Genomic DNA, 17,750 nt, shown 5'->3' on the forward strand with positions numbered 1-17,750 from the left:
GGGAGTAAAGAGCCATTGGCTTATTCCTTGTAGTGGAATTTGTTTTCAGATGGAGAATTTTTGTAGTTTTTTCATTACAGTAGAATTTGTGTTCATGTAGAGATTTGTTATTTTGTTATCCAAATTTCGTTGAATGTTCGTGAATTAGTTGAAATAGGTGTTAAAGATGTAAAAAATGTTTTGGAACTGAAATTAGGTGCTTGGAATCAATTTATACCAAACTTAGTGCCATTGAAGGCGCTGTTGTGTCACTCGCTTACTGCTTGAGCGCCGCATGCTGCTTACCAAGTACGAGGCTGGGTTCGAACGGCGTATGTATTTCGGGAGCATTTTTTTTTATCATCTTTCCATCCAAAACATATTATTTTGGATCTCATATATAGTCCACGTGATTTTTGGCTTTTACATGAATTTGTATGAGTTAGAAATAAGTTAGAAACACAATATTTTGTGTTCTCTTTCCGTTATTAATAAATTCTTCTTTCCTTTGCCAATTTCTTGTGTTCTTCTTGTATTATAATTGCCACCTCATATTTTGTCATATAATCTCGTTATTTTCTAATAAGTGATATTAGTGCGCATAATTACTTGGTTAAATTTGTTAACATCTTTTAACAATATAATCTAGGATTAGGAAGAGATATATACTATGTAGGTAAAATTTCTTGAAGAGTCACTGAACTTTTAGCAAGATTTTATTTGGGTCACTATATTTAATTGGGCTACTGAACTTCAGTTTAATTTCAATATTTAATTGGGCTACTGAACTTCAGTTTAATTTAATTTGGATAATTGAACTTTAATTAAAAAATAAATAAAAAATTCTAGTTATTCGTATATATCGTCTTCCAAATTGATGAAATTACTGAATTGGGAACCATGCTGCAACGAATCTTCCATTTAATTGCTATGAGAAATATCAATTACCACTATAGCACGTTATCAAAGTGTTAGAAAAAACAAAACACGTGTTTTAACATTTTAATCTAAGACATTGGTATAACCCTCATTTTAACATTTTTGTTCCAAGGGTGCCACGTAGATTTTACTTAGAATATTATTTATGGAACGACTGTCAACAAAGTAACTTTTGACAGCATGGGGACGATATATGACGAAATATGACATATATGAAATTTTAAAACTAAATTGAACTTTAAGCATGATCCAACTAAGATTTCGCTAAAAGGATCGAATTTATGTAATTAACTGGCTTGATTTTATTTTAGGAGTATATTACTACAACAAATTAAAATGTCAAAGTTATCATGAAATTTTTAACAACGAATAAAGATGTAGTTGAATATTATTTTAATGATGAAATTTAAAGATTTGTAATTATAATTTCACCGCCTAAAAATCTGATCTTATTGCCTAAAGATTTAGCAATATATATATATAAATATATACACACACACACACATTCAAATGCACAACTACTTTGTTGTTGAATGTTAGTATATTAAACTAATATTACTACAGACTAAATATTTTACAGCTATATTTTTCTTTATCAACAATAAAAAGATCGATAGTATCTATATCTGAATATCTCATTGACACCAAATTTTTTATTTTATGGACACTATTCTCATGATATAATATAAATTAATAATATCATCTACAAGGTTTAAATTCTTCATACAATCTAGTCGTGCTGTAGACCTTTTGGCAGCATGCAGGGTTTAGACTAATTCAGGACCTTGTCGGTGTACATTGGTATAGGATAATTGGTACATAATTGGATATTAATGAACTAATCCTCTCTATTAAACAAGCCATTGAGTTTTCTAAAACGAACATCATGAATTCTGATTTTTTTTTCGTATGTTCTTGATGTAAAAACTTGAATTCTTCCCAAAAATACAAAAAATAAATCAATCTTTGTAAGAGGAATAATTTCTCTTGCATCATAGTTTTACAGCATTTGGAAAAAATATCTGATGGAACGTTGCAAGAAACAACCACATACAGTGCATGTGTCTGTCTATATGCTTATACAGGAAGGACAATAATGTACTGGGCCATTACAGGAAAGCAAAGCCAGCAGATACTCTAATTCTATAACTCCGTAAAGATACTTGAAACAAATCAAGAAAATATAATTCCCCAAACTGAGAAAAGCACACAGACACTATATATCTGTAACTGATCATGTTGATCAATCAAGAACAGACCATTTATTGACGGTCCTGATTTACAGGTTGGTATGGCAAGTGTGGTAGGGCCACCACCACCACCCAACCACCAACCACCACCTTGAATATCGCTGCAGTTACCTTATATAATAAAGAGGAGGATGATTCCACAGGTACTGAGTAAATTTATAGGAGTTTATGGCAATGGGCCATCAGATAAGGCTCCTGAGAGCCACCTGAAAATGATGAAAAATAAATAATTTGGATACTAAATTGACAATTTGCTCTTCCTTTTTTGTCAAATTTATGGACACTTAGTACTAAGATAATAGCGTTAATAGACACGAGAAGAATCAGAAAGTCAAAACAAGCACTGAATTTATATCTGCTAAGTACACTCCACATAAGAAAACATCTTATTGAGGTAGTTAAATACAGTTTCAGAACGGATGAAAGATTCAGCTTCAAATTTCACCACTACCCCCATTTTATCGTGCACGTATTAGGTATTAGGTTTCAGACTAAAGGCTCCACGTTGGAAAAAATTTAATTTATTCAGCCTGTTTGGGAGCGAATTTTTGGCCCAAAAATTTGATTTTTTTACCGTTATTTCACTATTCCAACCGTCATATTTGACTTCTTCTCTCACAGGTGGACTCCACTTTTCTCCCGGTCAAAAAATCAATTCTCAAAATCACTCCCAAATAGGCTCATTGATTAATTTTATCTGATGCCTAATAAATTAAGCATGTAAAATATCAATGCTAATTGAGCAAGTAACTTTTGAGTGTACATTTTTACATGCAAATTCGTCTTAGTTCCTTGAACCCAAAGCATAGAGGACAGGCAATCTTTTGAAAGATTAGCATATAATAACTAGGAATATAATCAATGTCATTATTTTCTTCGTATAATAACTATGCAAATGGCGGCCAATAGCATTATTCATATATTTCTCACAAAACCCTAAAGTACTAACATAAAAATGTAACTAGATCGAATAGAAATTCAAGCAGTGTTCTTAAATCTAGGATATCTAAGAAATCCGTGAAAATTAAGAAAAAGGGCATATATCATACGCTTGGTGAATCCAATTCATAAGTGATTACTAGTTGTAATGTGTAGATCATGGCCCTCTGCGTCATGGCTGGTTGCTTGAGCCTCGGAACCTCCCAGACTAAACCCATTGAGTGTTGATAGCCAGCTTAAATGTCCATCCATCACTGTCCCGCCTCCACTGCAACCACCATTTCCCATACCCAATTGTTGCCCTGGTAAAAGTGCCAAAGGCGTAGGAAAATTCATAAAATGTAGTCCACTACTAGGCATTGAACTTCCTCTACACATAGTACTAGAGTTTCCAATACCTGGAAATGTCCATAAAGAATCACCGCTCATCACTTGACTCTTATGATTTGTCATCATAAGAAACGTCGTCGCCGGAATCTGGTCCTGGCTAGCAGGAATCGACCCGGTACTTGACTGAAACATGTGAGTTTGAACTACCGGTTCTTGCTTTGCTTGTAACATAGAATTCACATTTATATTTCCATTAGAAAAATTTAATGGATTAATATTCTCTGGTGGTGATAATCCAACTCCAGAAAACAAAACCCTCCTCTGTGAATCTTCAATACTACTCCTCAAGGTTTGGTTAAAATAATTATTCCTCAAATGTAACGGTGCTGACATGGTTGAACCAGAATTCCTAGCCGATAAGTTAAGTGAACTGAAATTTGCTGGGATGGTTCCAGTACCTGTAGCGGCAATCACCGCTGGCTCCGCCTGCTGGAGCAACCACTCGACGGTTTCACCGTCTGATTTGTGGCCTAATTCTTTAGTAAGCTGGAAAACCCTAGCAGCACAAGTTGCAGGCATTCGGATCCGACGACCCCGGCCATCGACCTTTGTATGCCTATCCTTGGTTGAGTTCCTTTTAGGCTGAGGCTTCTTTTCTGCTTCCAAATTTCCTGAATTTGTAGGCAAAATCGAGCTGGAACTAGCTTCTTCAAAATTTCTTTTCTTTAGTAACTCAAGTGGGAAATTTGGGCTTTGCATAGAATTATCACTTCCACCATGATCCATGATCATAAAGTAATATACTCTTATGGGCTAGGTCAGTACACGTATGGTGTATCTATCTGTAAATGAGCCTCACTTCAGTTACTTGTGGGACTCTCTCTCTCTCTGATTATTTTGTGCTTTTGATTTTGGAGGAGCTTTTATCAACATTTTTATTTTTTACTTGAAACCACGATAATGTCAAAATGGAGAGTTCAGTACTTCAAAGGGAGGTTAGGTCTAACCTCCAAACTAAGTGCGAGAAAAATAGAAGTGACTTCGCTCAAAGATGCGGAGTTCAAAAATGCTAAAAGATGAAGCAAAACTATTTAATTTTCTTGAGTTTCGTGATATACTTAAGAGTCTTCATCTAAATCAAATTCACTCTTCATGAGAGAGTGTCCGAAACAATTAAATTCACGTCGAAAATCCCAAAATTCAAATCTCTCATTAACATATTCAAATGCATCACATGTATAATCACTGGTTCAGGGACACAAAGGTTGTGTACTGAGGTTGAACTCATGTGTCGATAATTGTGTTCGTGTAACCCTTGTGCTTGAATGGCACAAATATGTACATCTCACGAGCACTTTGTCGACTTGACTCCAAGTATTAATACATATTGTGTATTTAATTAATTAATATATACCTTTTCTTTTTCATGAATAATTATTCCAAGTATTGATATATATCAGAGATATTTAATAAATATTTGATTTTTTTCTTTTTTTTTTATTTATAATTGTCTTGACCAATTTATTATTATTATTTTTATTTATTTATTTTTAAGAGTTTTGTTGACGACATATCTCATGCCATGTACCTAACTACCTATAGGATACTTATATACTCAAGCACTTTTAGACACCAAGATCATTTGACAAAAAAAAGGGTCGGCAATCGTCAGTGTTTCGACGGTCAAATCAAATGTGGGCTGGAGAGAAAAATAGATGGAGATTTGGTTAGAGTTTAGAAAATGCCTACATTTCCATTTACATATGCATGTATTTATAGGTAAGGAATTGAGTTGCGTTTCAACGAGTTTGTTTCCCCGAGATCTTCTTTGATCCTCAAAGGATTACATGCTAGTTTTTAGTGATTGATAAGTTTGTTTCCTTATCGAACACTTTCTTTCTAAAGTACGTCCAAGTTCGAATTTGAATATTATTGTCACCTTTGCCGGTCGGTTCTCTGGATGTTTTGCCTTCATCGTTTTGTAGCAAGGTTTCGGCCGGTTCGCGATGCTTCCATCGAAGGGCATTGTTGTGTGAAAACTAAATGGACGATAATAATGTCGAAAGTGTGAACTAGTGGATTACATATCTTTGCTTAATAGGGTGAAGGGCTTGCTTATTCACCACTATTGAAAGCCTGCGTGGCCCTTGCTGCCAAGACTTTACAGGTTTCAAAGCGTAACAAATTGAAAATTTTTAATCAAAAGAAACGAAGAAAACTGTGAATAATGGAAAAAGGCTGGCATACCACTTCCCTTTTCATACTCTATAGTCCATTTGAACCTTAAACCATCACGTGACATATGGCATATTTGAAGTTGTAATCAATTTAAATTATAAAAAAATTAAAACGAATGATGAATAATTAAGTAGTAATTATGAATTTCACGAAATGTGTGAATAAAAAGTAATTTAATCAAATGATATTTATAATATAAAAAAGTATCACCCAAGCGCTGACAATCTTAATTTTTAAAGGGATTAAATGGTAACTATTTAATTTTAATTAAAAGGCAAATAGAAAAGAAAACGAGACAGAAAAAGATAAAATGAACTCTCTCCTGCCTGGCTTTGTTCTTCACATTATTAGTACTACAATTAAGGGAAAATTGCAATAGCGGTCCCTAACCTTTTCGACTTTTGCAGATTTTACCATAATTTTCATTTTGTGTTATTTACAGTTCCAAATCTTTCAAAAATATGTATCTAAAATCCAGATGGATGAAATTCATCCATTTAACTGTTAGTTGACCAAGGATAGTGGGCTTTGACCAATTTTGACTAAATTGGAAGGAGTAAAATAGTACTTTCATTTTTCTCCCATTAAATAAGTTAAAAAGAAATAAATAAATCATAATTAAAAAAAAAAAAAAAAAAAAAAAGGTATATACTCAAGCACTTTTAGACACCAAGATCATTTGACAAAAAAAAGGGTCGGCAATCGTCAGTGTTTCGACGGTCAAATCAAATGTGGGCTGGAGAGAAAAATAGATGGAGATTTGGTTAGAGTTTAGAAAATGCCTACATTTCCATTTACATATGCATGTATTTATAGGTAAGGAATTGAGTTGCGTTTCAACGAGTTTGTTTCCCCGAGATCTTCTTTGATCCTCAAAGGATTACATGCTAGTTTTTAGTGATTGATAAGTTTGTTTCCTTATCGAACACTTTCTTTCTAAAGTACGTCCAAGTTCGAATTTGAATATTATTGTCACCTTTGCCGGTCGGTTCTCTGGATGTTTTGCCTTCATCGTTTTGTAGCAAGGTTTCGGCCGGTTCGCGATGCTTCCATCGAAGGGCATTGTTGTGTGAAAACTAAATGGACGATAATAATGTCGAAAGTGTGAACTAGTGGATTACATATCTTTGCTTAATAGGGTGAAGGGCTTGCTTATTCACCACTATTGAAAGCCTGCGTGGCCCTTGCTGCCAAGACTTTACAGGTTTCAAAGCGTAACAAATTGAAAATTTTTAATCAAAAGAAACGAAGAAAACTGTGAATAATGGAAAAAGGCTGGCATACCACTTCCCTTTTCATACTCTATAGTCCATTTGAACCTTAAACCATCACGTGACATATGGCATATTTGAAGTTGTAATCAATTTAAATTATAAAAAAATTAAAACGAATGATGAATAATTAAGTAGTAATTATGAATTTCACGAAATGTGTGAATAAAAAGTAATTTAATCAAATGATATTTATAATATAAAAAAGTATCACCCAAGCGCTGACAATCTTAATTTTTAAAGGGATTAAATGGTAACTATTTAATTTTAATTAAAAGGCAAATAGAAAAGAAAACGAGACAGAAAAAGATAAAATGAACTCTCTCCTGCCTGGCTTTGTTCTTCACATTATTAGTACTACAATTAAGGGAAAATTGCAATAGCGGTCCCTAACCTTTTCGACTTTTGCAGATTTTACCATAATTTTCATTTTGTGTTATTTACAGTTCCAAATCTTTCAAAAATATGTATCTAAAATCCAGATGGATGAAATTCATCCATTTAACTGTTAGTTGACCAAGGATAGTGGGCTTTGACCAATTTTGACTAAATTGGAAGGAGTAAAATAGTACTTTCATTTTTCTCCCATTAAATAAGTTAAAAAGAAAAGTGACACAAAATAAAGGTTATAGTAAAATCTGCAAGAATTGAAAGGTTTAGGGACTGTTGCTGTAATTTTCCCCTCAATTAATTTGGTTGGAACAACTTGGTACGTATGACGTGGAAGGGTTGGAATCCACGGATTGAGAGAATGAAAACAATTGGTACGGATTCTTGAAACTAAAGGGCTGAAAAAGAAAGAAAAAAGTGCAATTTTACGACAAAGGTACAGAAAAAGTTTAATAGAATTCATACAAAAAGATACTTTATGGTTTTTCATTAATTTTTCATACAACAAACACAAAAAAATGCACTATACGAATGCTGTCAATGTAATACCTGTATCATTTCTATTAATAATTTCCTTGTACCTATGAAATTATTCAAAAAAGTGTGCCCCTCATCTCCTTGATTGTCTCGTGTTACTGCGTAAATTGTTGGAATTGTATTTGGATCTTGACTACCCTAAGTAGCACCATAAAATGATAAAATTTCTCGAATCACGTATAAATTAATAAAACATTTCAACAACCAACATCATAAAACAAAACCCTTGTCAATGAGTTGTCCATATAATATGTCTACTTGTGATCTTTAGAACTTAAAAAGTCCTCGTTGGGTTCCACTTAAAATTTAAAGGTATCAGTTGCCCGTGACCCTATACATGAAGAAGGGCTCAAATTAAAATTAAAATTAACAATTAATTTTAACTGCAGATTTCATGGAACTAACAATATTTTAATTACATATTTCATTAACTTTTATCAAAATCTGTTAAAAACTTGATTTTTATCTAAATCAAATAGGGGCTAAGACAATTAAGAATACAATTTCTCGAACAATAAACTAAATTTGTTAAGTATTAAACATTGTTTAGATGACAATCAGTTGTGTCAATCCCTCCATTTTAATTTTTACATGAAGTTATACTTATTGACATGATTCGACTTGTTTCATTTGATTATAATCACAACTTTTGTCCTTAAATCCCAAATACCTTTCTTTTACTCACTTGGGCCAATGATAAAAAACCAATAATATCCGAATTCAATATATTGGAAGTACAGTTTCCATAACCAACGACACTGTCACGTTTCATTAATTGGACCCTATTTTCAAATAATGTACAAGAAAAGTTGGTTGTACAAAACATGAGAGTTATACTATGGCCTTGTTTGAGCCTTTTTTTAGGAATACATTTTTTCAAAATTTATTCTCAACTACACATTCTTCTATAAAATAATTATACATGTATTTCAAAAACTTTTGATTATTTTTTAATCACACTGTAGTTCTAGGTCCACTCAAGCCAAAGCACACAGTGCAGTGGCCGAGGCCTTGAAGCCAAAGCGGAATGCAACATGGCCAAAGTTAACGCCTTAATTGAGGCTCAGGATTATAAAGTTCGAAGCCTAGTATGCCGAGGCGGTAGCCTCCAAAGCCCACGACGTTGAGGCTGAAACTTCTGAACATTCTCCAAAAAATTACTATTCCATAATGCATTTTATTTCAAAGATGGGAATCAAACGGGGGTTTATATATAATTCTCGCATTTTTTTTTCTTTTTAAAGATTATATTCAAAATTTATTATCATTAGATCGAAGTTGCAATATATTCTAAATTTATTAAAAATAAGAAGCCATTTTTTTAATATTTATTCATGATCTTCGAAAGATTTATTCACAAATGCATAATAATTAATATTAAGTTGATGAAGTAATGGGCCAAGGTTTAGGTCGCTATCCTGATTGAGAAATCAGGTGCGGATGAAGATAGACTTGCCACCTAAATAATTTGCTAATCATGCAAAATAATTTGTCCTATGTTTTTGGCTGTTCATCTCTGAATTATTTGTTTAACTCCGAAATTTTGCCTATTTATTTATTTATATAGAAAATTTTAATGATTTTGCAGCCAACTGCACAAAGAATTAGGAAATGGAAAAAGTGGAACGGTCCGAGAGAATTAAAGAAGGGATCGATATAATGTGTTATAATTACATGAGAAATGGAAAATGAAATATAACAATAGGAAAACAAGATTTACTTAGAAGTCCAAGATGAAAAAAGTCACGAACAGCGAAAAAGAAAATTCACCATATCTAAAGATGATTACAAAAGTTGAATAACAAAGTGAGGATTCTCTCAAAAAATGTAATTACTCCTACATATAATCTAAGGAAGAGCTTAACTTATGGTGGAGTCATCATATAACATACCTACCAAATAATTGAGTGTTTGAAGTAGAATAGGAATATAAAAACTGCCAAAATTGCGACTAGGATTTCAGCCTGATAAACACAATGCTCAAGTAGTGGGCTCGCGTACAGCGAGTGGTCCATCCACTGCTTGAGCGCCCATGGCGCGACCGATGAGTGGTCAAGTCGTTGAAAAAGACGCTCGAGCCCCACCTGCACGATTGGCGAGCAGTCTTCACGTGGTTTATTCTCCTTATTCGTCTTTGACTTCTTCAAGGCATACTACTAACTTCCATTATAATTCTTAATGAAATCCGGGTTACACCCGAACTCTAACAATTTTGCGGGGTTTATTTGTTGTTGAATTGACTCGTTCTATCATATACCAAATATGTTAATCTTTTTCATCTATTTAACATTATCACACCACATATCAAGAACATAACATGTAAAAAATGAAAATAACCATATACCCACAATCATCTAGAACATAAATTAAAAATTTGGCATCCTTCGAGATTCGGCACTCTCAAATCTTGGTAGAGGAAAAGAAAAATCAATAATTTTGTCTCAGATTTTGAACACTTTGTAGGTAAAGTCTATGTCACTATCACCATTATCTTGACAAGTCTATAATGACTTTATGAATTGGGTGTCCCAATTTCAGCAAGAATTTGTCAATGCGTGCATATGAATTGGTAGAAAAACAATGGAAATTGGTAGTTTCAGAAGTCATTATTTGCAGCAGAAGTAGTTCATGCACTCAAGATTTTAAATCTTGATTTTCACAAAAATAAAAAAAAATAAAATAAAAATGAGTTATTAAAATATCAAAATTATTCAAGATTTTATTCATATGTCAAAATTTTAGGTTATCGCGTCTATTTATTGAAAATTGAGGTTCTTCCGTTTATGTGGTAACAACGAAACAAATAAATGGCCAGTTATCAACTAATAAGAATCACGGCACACTGGTGTGTACTGATTAGTGTGTTTCATACATTTATCTCGACCTTTTAACACTAAATTAACTCTTCTAAGTTTTGAGTGTGATGGTTTTGATTATTATTGACTTTTTTGTTTTATTCGTGTGACTGTAGATGAAGATACCCAGGATTGATGTTTCAATGGTGAAGTGGGAAGAATATGAGGCGATTTGGCATGTCTTGAGACGGTCAATTGAAGATTTGAGCCTCGGAGCTTGGAGATGAAGGAAAGAGGAGTTTGGAGTTCAATCCCTGCGAATATTGGGTTTGACAGATTTTTTTGTCATCCCTAAAACAAATGGAGAAAAGGAAGCAAAAAATATGTAGAGTCATCATAGTTCGTTGCATTTTACCCGAGAGAGATTATTGAACAAATGAGAATATTGATCATAAAATTCATTCAATTACAATCAAATATGAGAATTTAGGTTAAAGTGGAGAAATATAGGTGAATTTGAGATGATAGTGCCTTAATCTTTTTTATATAACACGTTGCATGACACTTTGTTCAATTTTTTGTTATTGCTGGTTATACTTGACGATTAATTTAAAAAGAGAACACTTTCAATGGACGAACAAGCCAACATTTGGAGCCTACTACAATTATAAGTCGCAAAGAGTCAATATCGAAGTGCCAAACCTTCCAATCGATTTGAGTTGGCAAAGACCAACCTCTTATTGCTAGACTAACTATTTTATTCGTTTAGCGACGGTCTTGTCACTGACACCGTCCGGTAATTAAAGTAGACTTTCATCTCTGCTCAACAGATGAGTCTTGTATAGCCTACCATTCCAACTCCTGTGGGTTGTTCAACGAGGACCAACTCAAATCTCTCCAAGGGCAATATGGGCCAAAACTTTTTGAACTACAAACTGCCATTTGGGCCTCTATCCATCAATGTCCGATCAAACATGACTCAAGAATTTTTATGGATTAGCCCAAGGATTGTGCTGTGCAAGGAGACTATCCACAAGCTTGACGTTTTTCCTCTACAAAGAAGAAATAATAAAGAAAAAAACAAACAAACAAACAGACAAGCCAAATTGAAAAATGCTACTTGATAAACTCTTCACAATTTGAAAATAAATAATTAGTTTATATGTCACGTCTTTGATAGAAAAATGGATATGATGTTTTAATGATAAATTATAGTAAATTAATTTGTTTAATCTTTACCAGCTTAAGTTTTATTAAATTAAGAAATTCAAAATTTTATGTAAGTAAACAAAAAATCCTACTCACGGTCGTCCATATATAAAAGAGTATGTATTAGACCTTTGGTTAAAAAAATTAAAATTCAATCTATATTTAAAGAAGATGTTGACAATATACTTAAATAAATGACTTTTTTGCTTTCTTGAATATTGAGATGAGTTATTTCAACCCACAAAAGCCCGTGCATGTGACAATTATTGATGGATTAAATGTCTAAATTAGTGTGAGGGCTAATATCAATAATATTTGATATGATCCGGGGCGTGCCACCAATCGATGAGAGGTTGATGATCGTTGGGAAGAGATTAGAGCCAAGTTCAAGACATCCAAGAGCCAATAAAGGCCAAGCTAACACCTATTCGAATCACAGGGTTCAACATGATGAAGACAATGAACCAAAAGCCAAGTTTCGTGAAGGAAGTGAAGACCAAAACCATTGGGACCAGCTTGTTGGAGAAGACTGGAAGTGGAGCCCAACTGGACAACTATGCGACCGCATAGTTGTTCCATCAATGCGGTCGCAAGCGGTGAGGCAAGGAATTAAAAGGCAACAACGAATTAATCTATGCGATCGCATAGTATACTTCGGGACTAAAGTTGCAATTTTTTCGTGAGAATCCTATTTTGATTCAATTTCTTATTTTTGGCAAGTTTATTATTTTGTGACTCTTAAATCACGTTTTTTTTTCTTCCATATTTCTAGACTTTAGTATAAATAGGAATTTCATTTCATTATTGATCCTAAGACTTTTGATAATGAAAAATTGAGACTTTTCTCTCTCGAAATTTTTGCTTCAAAACCTTGTTCTTCCATGATCAATTACCGAACTTATCAAGAATAATCTTGTGGCATTTACAAATTAAGGGAGATTTCATAAATTGGGTAATCACGAGGTCAAGATTTTCATGTAATTGTCTTAGTTTTTGGTTTGATAATTTATTGTGTCGAACTTACAATTTCGGACTTCAATTTCTTCAATCGTGTAATCAAGAGGTTCTTCACAGCGTCGTTCTTGTTGGGTTGCTTGGTTCGCTATTTTGGGGTCAGATCCATAAACCTTGGTTATATTGGTTTTCTTGGGATCCGGATCAATATTCTGTGGGTTCTGTAGTGTTCGTTATTATGCGGGTTCACATCAATATTGTAGATCCAAGCCATGAAAATTTTCTTACAATTAGTTGATAACCCATCTATATCATCCATGGAGCTTGCGTGTACTTTTATTGTCTACCTAATCAATTGAATATTGATTAATACGTGATTGTTTGAACACTATAGAAATGGTCGTTTAATCAAAAACAAAATGTTCCAAATATTCTTGCTCTCATTGGACCATTTATATCTTTATGCATCACGATCCTGATTCATCGATTTTTCAGTTCAAGAAATCAAGAAAAGAAGATTTAATTGACCCTTTCTTAAATTCGATAAATATCAATTTATTATATATTTCATTATAATTCTATGATTCAGGGTATTCTAATAAAATAAAAGTATTTGAATACTTTTTAGGGCAAATATAATTCCCATTTCGTAAAATAAAATAATGTGTGATGATAAAGAATTTATAATTGAAAAATATATGAAATTATTCTGAAAACGATATGGGGGCATTGGCGCATATGTTTAAGGATCAATGCCAACCCCATAAAGCCATTAGCCGTTACAATTTTTATTTTGACAATTGTTACAAACCCCAAATTAGGTGGTTGCAACATTATTTTTTAGGCAGCATTGTCCCTAAACTATAGGTTTAGGTGGAAAATTAATCCTTATAGGACGTTTACTAATTCGGTTGTTACATATGCATTCAAACATCGAATGTCAACCTTGTGAAGGGTATAATAGTTTCCTTCAATTTGTTAACACATACTTCACCCTAGCATATGCCTATTTTTCTTCATTTTCGGAATTCGGACAACGCAAATGGGAAGCAATTATGATGGAGGTGAATACTTCTTAGACATATATATTTCTTTCCGTGTTAAAGGATAAATTCACCTCGAATAAAGATAAATATTAAAATCAACATATAAAAATTTGTACTACTCTTAAAAATGTGCAGGTCTACCCGACAATTATACCCTTCAACATTGACAAGTTATATTTACTATCATAGATAATAGTCAAAACGAACAAATTTTAACTGAAATCTATATGTTAGATTTCAGTTAGAAACAAAAAAAATTGTCACTTGGAACATTTTTCCTTCAAGTTTTGTCTTAATGCATTTATCATTATTAACAATTCTTGTATTTGTATTGATAGAATTAAAAAAAAAAAAAAAGATTTATCGTCTTTTACCCTACAAAAAATCATATCTTATGAAGTTATTTAGATTTACATAGATAGAGTTCAATAGGAATTAGAAAAAACAATAAATTACAATTGATTATTAACTTAGATTTTTTTTTCCCAATTTCAAAAGAATAAACAGATAAAATAAACGAGTTTATTTAATACAAAGAATGTACGTACTTGATAGGTAACCATATTTACCTTTTTAATTACATTCATTAGTTTGATTTTTTGTATAAAATCTGTAGAGACGGGACACTGCTTCATAATTATGATCAAATATCGAAGGATGAAAAGTATAGATAATATCTTAGGGATGGCGTGTGGAACAAAAAAAAATGTTCGTAACAAAAAAAAATAAAATCGAAATATATAATAAAAAAATTGATTCCCATTTTTATCAAAATACATTTTTCTTTTTTCTTTTTCAACCACTCATTATTCAATAAAATAATATTACACGTAAATTGAAAATTTTTCCTTATTTTTTAACCACACATTTTAAAAAAAATCATTATTCTAAATATATTTTTAACCAAAAATGGGATTCAAACAAGGGCTAAGTTAGTTCATGAAATCTAGACCTTGAAATACAAGTATTAATATTTCAAGTAATCAATAAACTTCACAAGATACGCAATTTACTAATCGATAACACTTTTATTCTTTGATATTTTAATCATCGTCAAGGATGACAACGAGAAAGGTATGGGGCAAGTTGACCATTCTCGTCCCTCGTCGCGTCAAGTATTTTTGTTATCTTGTCCCTCCCCTATATCCGATTAAAACGAGACGGGGTTGGTTCGGGGCGAAATGGTAGCGGGGCAGATTTCCTATCCCATTTGTTTATTTATTTTATATATTTAATTAGCGAATATTAATACTTTTTTCTTTTTTTTTTTGACTTTGTTAAAAACAATTCAAGTTCTCTTTAAAAATGATAATAAATATTTTTTTTGGATAAAAAACTTAAATTTGAAATTAACTTTCAATGGGATAGATAGTGGGATGGGGATCATGTTTTTCGTATCGACCATGTTCCTGCTTCAGGGCAATGTGTCGATGACCCTCGCCCACCTTGTTCCGTTTATCAGATTAGGCGGGTGATCCCCACCTCATTCAAGGCGGAACCTCATGATGGTTAAGTTGAATGAATTTTTTTGCCATCACTAATCAATATTGCTTGGCTATAAATGTCCCAGCTCGATTTGTCCACAAATTTGATAAAAATTTAAGTTAAAGATGATAATACATTTTCATCATAAATTTTATTGAATCCACAATTTTTATCAATATTGTAATTATACATTTCATTAGCTTTTATTAAAATCTATTAAAAATTAAAATTTTATCAAAACTAAATAGGGCAAAGTAGAATCACGTGATAATCTAACGTCTTTTTAGGATTCCAAGATAACGTTTTTAATCTACTTTTAATGTACCAAACAAAAGTCGCATCCAAGGGACCACGACTTTTTGAATGGCACCGGCACGCGGTAGGCTTTCTCCAACTGTACGGTGCACGCTTTATTGCGGTCCTTCAAAGGGTGGCCTCACAAGCCATAGGTGGTTGTATCTCGTCCCAGCTAATAGACCCTATTAAGGGAGCTACCATCTATTATCTCTAGATTTTAACTTATTTTATGTTTTTTTTTAATCAAATATGTTTATACTTTTCTACAAGTAATTTAGTTCAAAAAATTACTTTTTAAATAATATGCAGTATAACACTTTTACTTTTTATCAGAGTACGAAAAGAACGATCTCAACATGCCCAAAAAAAAAAAAAAAAATTAATATAAAAATTAATACATTCGAAATCATTAAAGTAAGGACTCATTTGGCATAACTTTTAAAAAGCCAAAATTTGTTTCTAAGACTGAGAAGGTACTTTTAAACATATTTAAATAATTTTTTAGAAATACTTTCTGCGACTATAAAAACTTCTAAATAAAGTTGTCTTGATTAATGTACATTTTTTAGAAAACTTTTCTACAAGAAATTGAATTCCTGCTAAATTATTCTTAATGTAACATTTTAAAAGATCTCTTCTACAAGAAATAAAAGAAAAGGCAAAAATCCTGTGAAACGTACATTAAGTTAATCCAAAATCTAATGGTTACTTATATCCTATATGCACAAGAGAGGGGAATGTTGTATGACGAGTTTTAGATTTGCCATATGATTCTTAATTTTTTACATACATTACAAAGTCCTGCATCATGAAAATTGTTGAGTGAAGAAGAGTTTATTTTAATCAATATAATTGAATCTAAGACATAGAGCAAACAAATAAATATTCAAGTTTGAATAAACAAAATTAAGTTGAACACCATCCAATAGTCACAAATTTCCATTTATCGTGTCCATGTACATTCTTATACTTTCTCTTCTTTTCATTACTTTTATTTTAAGATATGTTAAAAGTAAAAGGATAACAAATCAGTATCGACGGTAAGAAATAGTATCTTTTTAAAAATGTAAAATGTGGTCACTTCGTATTAATACTTGAAATTCACACTACATGATACCCACAATTATGTGTCTTTTACCAAAAGAAGCAACTTTACTTCAAAAAGGAAAACGATTCCTAACAAGGCACTAGTGAAAAATTTCAAAATGGAAAAATAAAGTTACTTTTTATTTTTTTAAAGATGATATTCGATATTCCATCTTGTGTTTTATTGCCAATACAAGCATTTATTCAATTGTATAAGATGAAGCCAATGGGTAAGACTTGTCAATATCTCCATTTTTTACTTTTACTTTTTCTAATCTTATTTTAGTGATAACAATTATTTTTTTATAGTTGTGTTACACGCACATTACAATTTACAGATGAGTTTACCAACACATGATGTAAAGAGATTTGATTGAATCAAAATCTCATAAAAAGAATTCTCATCACTTTCTTTTTGACCCCTCCATTAATTTATAAAATATTATCTAAACTATGATGTACAACAAATATTTTTCTTATTTTTATAGTACGATGGATTTAACATAACTATTGCATCTCATTATTCCATTTCATTTCATTTTGTTTAGTTTAAATATAACTATAATAATAACGTGTTTTATAAAATAGATTTTACTTGATAACCCTCTTTTTTGACTCTTCGTTAAACAAGCTTTTTATAGAGACTGTTTGGGAGTGATTTTGAGAATTAATTTTTTGATCGTTAGGAGAAAAGTGGGGTCCATCTGTGAGAGAAGAAGTCAAATATGACGACTGAAATAGTAAAATAACGGTCAAAAAATCAATTTTTTGGGTGAAAAAATCGGGCTCAAATAGCCCCATAGACTCATTGACAATGCTTTGAAAAGTCAAAAGTTATTTATAAGATTACAAAATTGCTTTTGAATATATTTAAATAATTTTTTGAAATTACTTCATTTGATTAGGATAAGATTATGGGGAAAATTGATCTAAGATGATTTTTTAAAAAAACTCTTCTGTAAAAAGTAGGAATAAAAATAAAAACTTCGCGAAATGGACCCTACA

The 17,750-nt window shown here is 32.0% G+C and overlaps 1 protein-coding gene across 2 annotated transcripts; it reads right to left on the reverse strand.

Annotated features, from left to right (window-relative positions):
- Positions 1–1,862: 1,862 nt before the first annotated feature.
- On the reverse strand, positions 1,863–4,327 carry LOC111388122 (transcription factor TCP15-like). 2 transcript variants are annotated; one of them, XM_023012796.1, is made up of 3 exons: positions 3,506–4,327; positions 3,218–3,409; positions 1,863–2,374 (listed from the first exon to the last, which is right to left on the reverse strand). In XM_023012796.1, the coding sequence occupies exons 1-2, from the start codon at positions 4,227–4,229 to the stop codon at positions 3,234–3,236; spliced, it is 900 nt and encodes a 299-aa protein (XP_022868564.1). In that variant the 5' UTR covers positions 4,230–4,327; the 3' UTR covers positions 1,863–2,374; positions 3,218–3,233. The 2 variants fall into 2 exon arrangements, with proteins under 2 accessions (XP_022868564.1, XP_022868563.1); XM_023012795.1 differs by having other exon boundaries at positions 3,218–4,327.
- Positions 4,328–17,750: the final 13,423 nt, after the last annotated feature.

The sequence above is a fragment of the Olea europaea genome, unplaced genomic scaffold (genome assembly GCF_002742605.1).
Source record: "Olea europaea var. sylvestris unplaced genomic scaffold, O_europaea_v1 scaffold456, whole genome shotgun sequence".
NCBI lineage: Eukaryota > Viridiplantae > Streptophyta > Magnoliopsida > Lamiales > Oleaceae > Olea > Olea europaea.

Coding starts and splice junctions, on each gene's coding strand:
- LOC111388122 (XM_023012795.1), bottom strand. CDS start 4,229: ATGATCATGGATCATGGTGGAAGTGATAATTCTATGCAAAGCCCAAAT.